The sequence below is a fragment of the Chinchilla lanigera genome, unplaced genomic scaffold (genome assembly GCF_000276665.1).
Source record: "Chinchilla lanigera isolate Chin_1 unplaced genomic scaffold, ChiLan1.0 scaffold00008, whole genome shotgun sequence".
Taxonomy (NCBI): Eukaryota; Metazoa; Chordata; class Mammalia; order Rodentia; family Chinchillidae; genus Chinchilla; species Chinchilla lanigera.
Genome location: NW_004955409.1, coordinates 22,080,410 through 22,081,379, shown reverse-complemented (window position 1 = coordinate 22,081,379; position 970 = coordinate 22,080,410). Strand labels below are relative to the sequence as shown.

At 41.2% G+C, this 970-nt stretch overlaps 1 protein-coding gene across 1 annotated transcript in view; it reads left to right on the top strand.

Annotated features, from left to right (window-relative positions):
* The first annotated feature begins 307 nt into the window (after window positions 1–307).
* Window positions 308–970, top strand: part of Ctage5 (CTAGE family, member 5) — a 112,765-nt gene continuing 112,102 nt past the window's right edge. The window contains exon 1 of the mRNA XM_005376883.2: window positions 308–610. Within this exon, the coding sequence (XP_005376940.1) occupies window positions 496–610 (115 nt within the window). The 5' untranslated portion in view covers window positions 308–495. The remainder of the gene's footprint in view (window positions 611–970) is intronic.

Genomic DNA, 970 nt, shown 5'->3' with positions numbered 1-970 from the left:
TGGTGATTCGCACCTGTAACCCCAGCATTCTGGGAGACTGAGGCAACCCTGTGACTTAGTGAGACCCTGTCTCAAAACTTAAAAAATGTAAAAAGGGCTGGGGATGTAGCTCAGTGCAAAGGCTCTGGGTTCAATTCCCAGTACCACAAAAATAAACACAAAACAGAACTGTCCTGTGGAATGCAAGATGCCTTTAAATAAGACAGTTTTACACGGGCTGCCTTTGTAAGTCATTAGCCCAACTACAAATCGCTGTTAATTATTAAGCCTTTATGCACTATCTGGGTACCTGACACTGCAGGTTGGGAACGGACTGTGCGCGTTCCTCAGGTGAAGCCTACAAACTGCTAGAGAAATGTAGTTATCAGGGATTAAAATCTCCAAACCATTTTCTCTTGGATTTAGTCAAGGAAGTAGAACGTCTGCTGCTCGGCTGCTGCGTCTTCCATCTGAACAGCTGATTTAGCTCTCGGGATTTCTCGCTGCTTGTTCAGCATGGCGGAGATTTGGGTTCACAGACTCCTTCTTCTGTTTATTTCTCTGACGAAGTATCTGGAGGGCACAAAACTGCTGGCAGACCTTAAAAAATGCGGTGATCTGGAATGTGAAAGTAAGTTTGCTTTTCTTCTGCTTTTTCTCCTCAAAATAGAGGCTCTGAAATGTCATAAAATGTTATTATGGACATGCGTGATAAAGTGAAGATTCATATTATTGAGAAATACTTGAATTGTGAAGTATACTCTGTATAAGAAAGAAATTTTGGGGGCTGGGGTTTAGCTCAGCGGTACAGTGCCTGCCTGGCAAGTGCAAGGTCGTGGGTTTGATTCCCGGTACTGGAAAAATAAACCAAAAAACAAAACAAAAAAAAAAAAAAAAGAAATTTTGGAAGCAAAGCTGCTTGTGATGGTATTTAATGTAAATATACAATGGGTAAAGATCGGGTTGATATAGAAATGTACTAGAAGTTCTA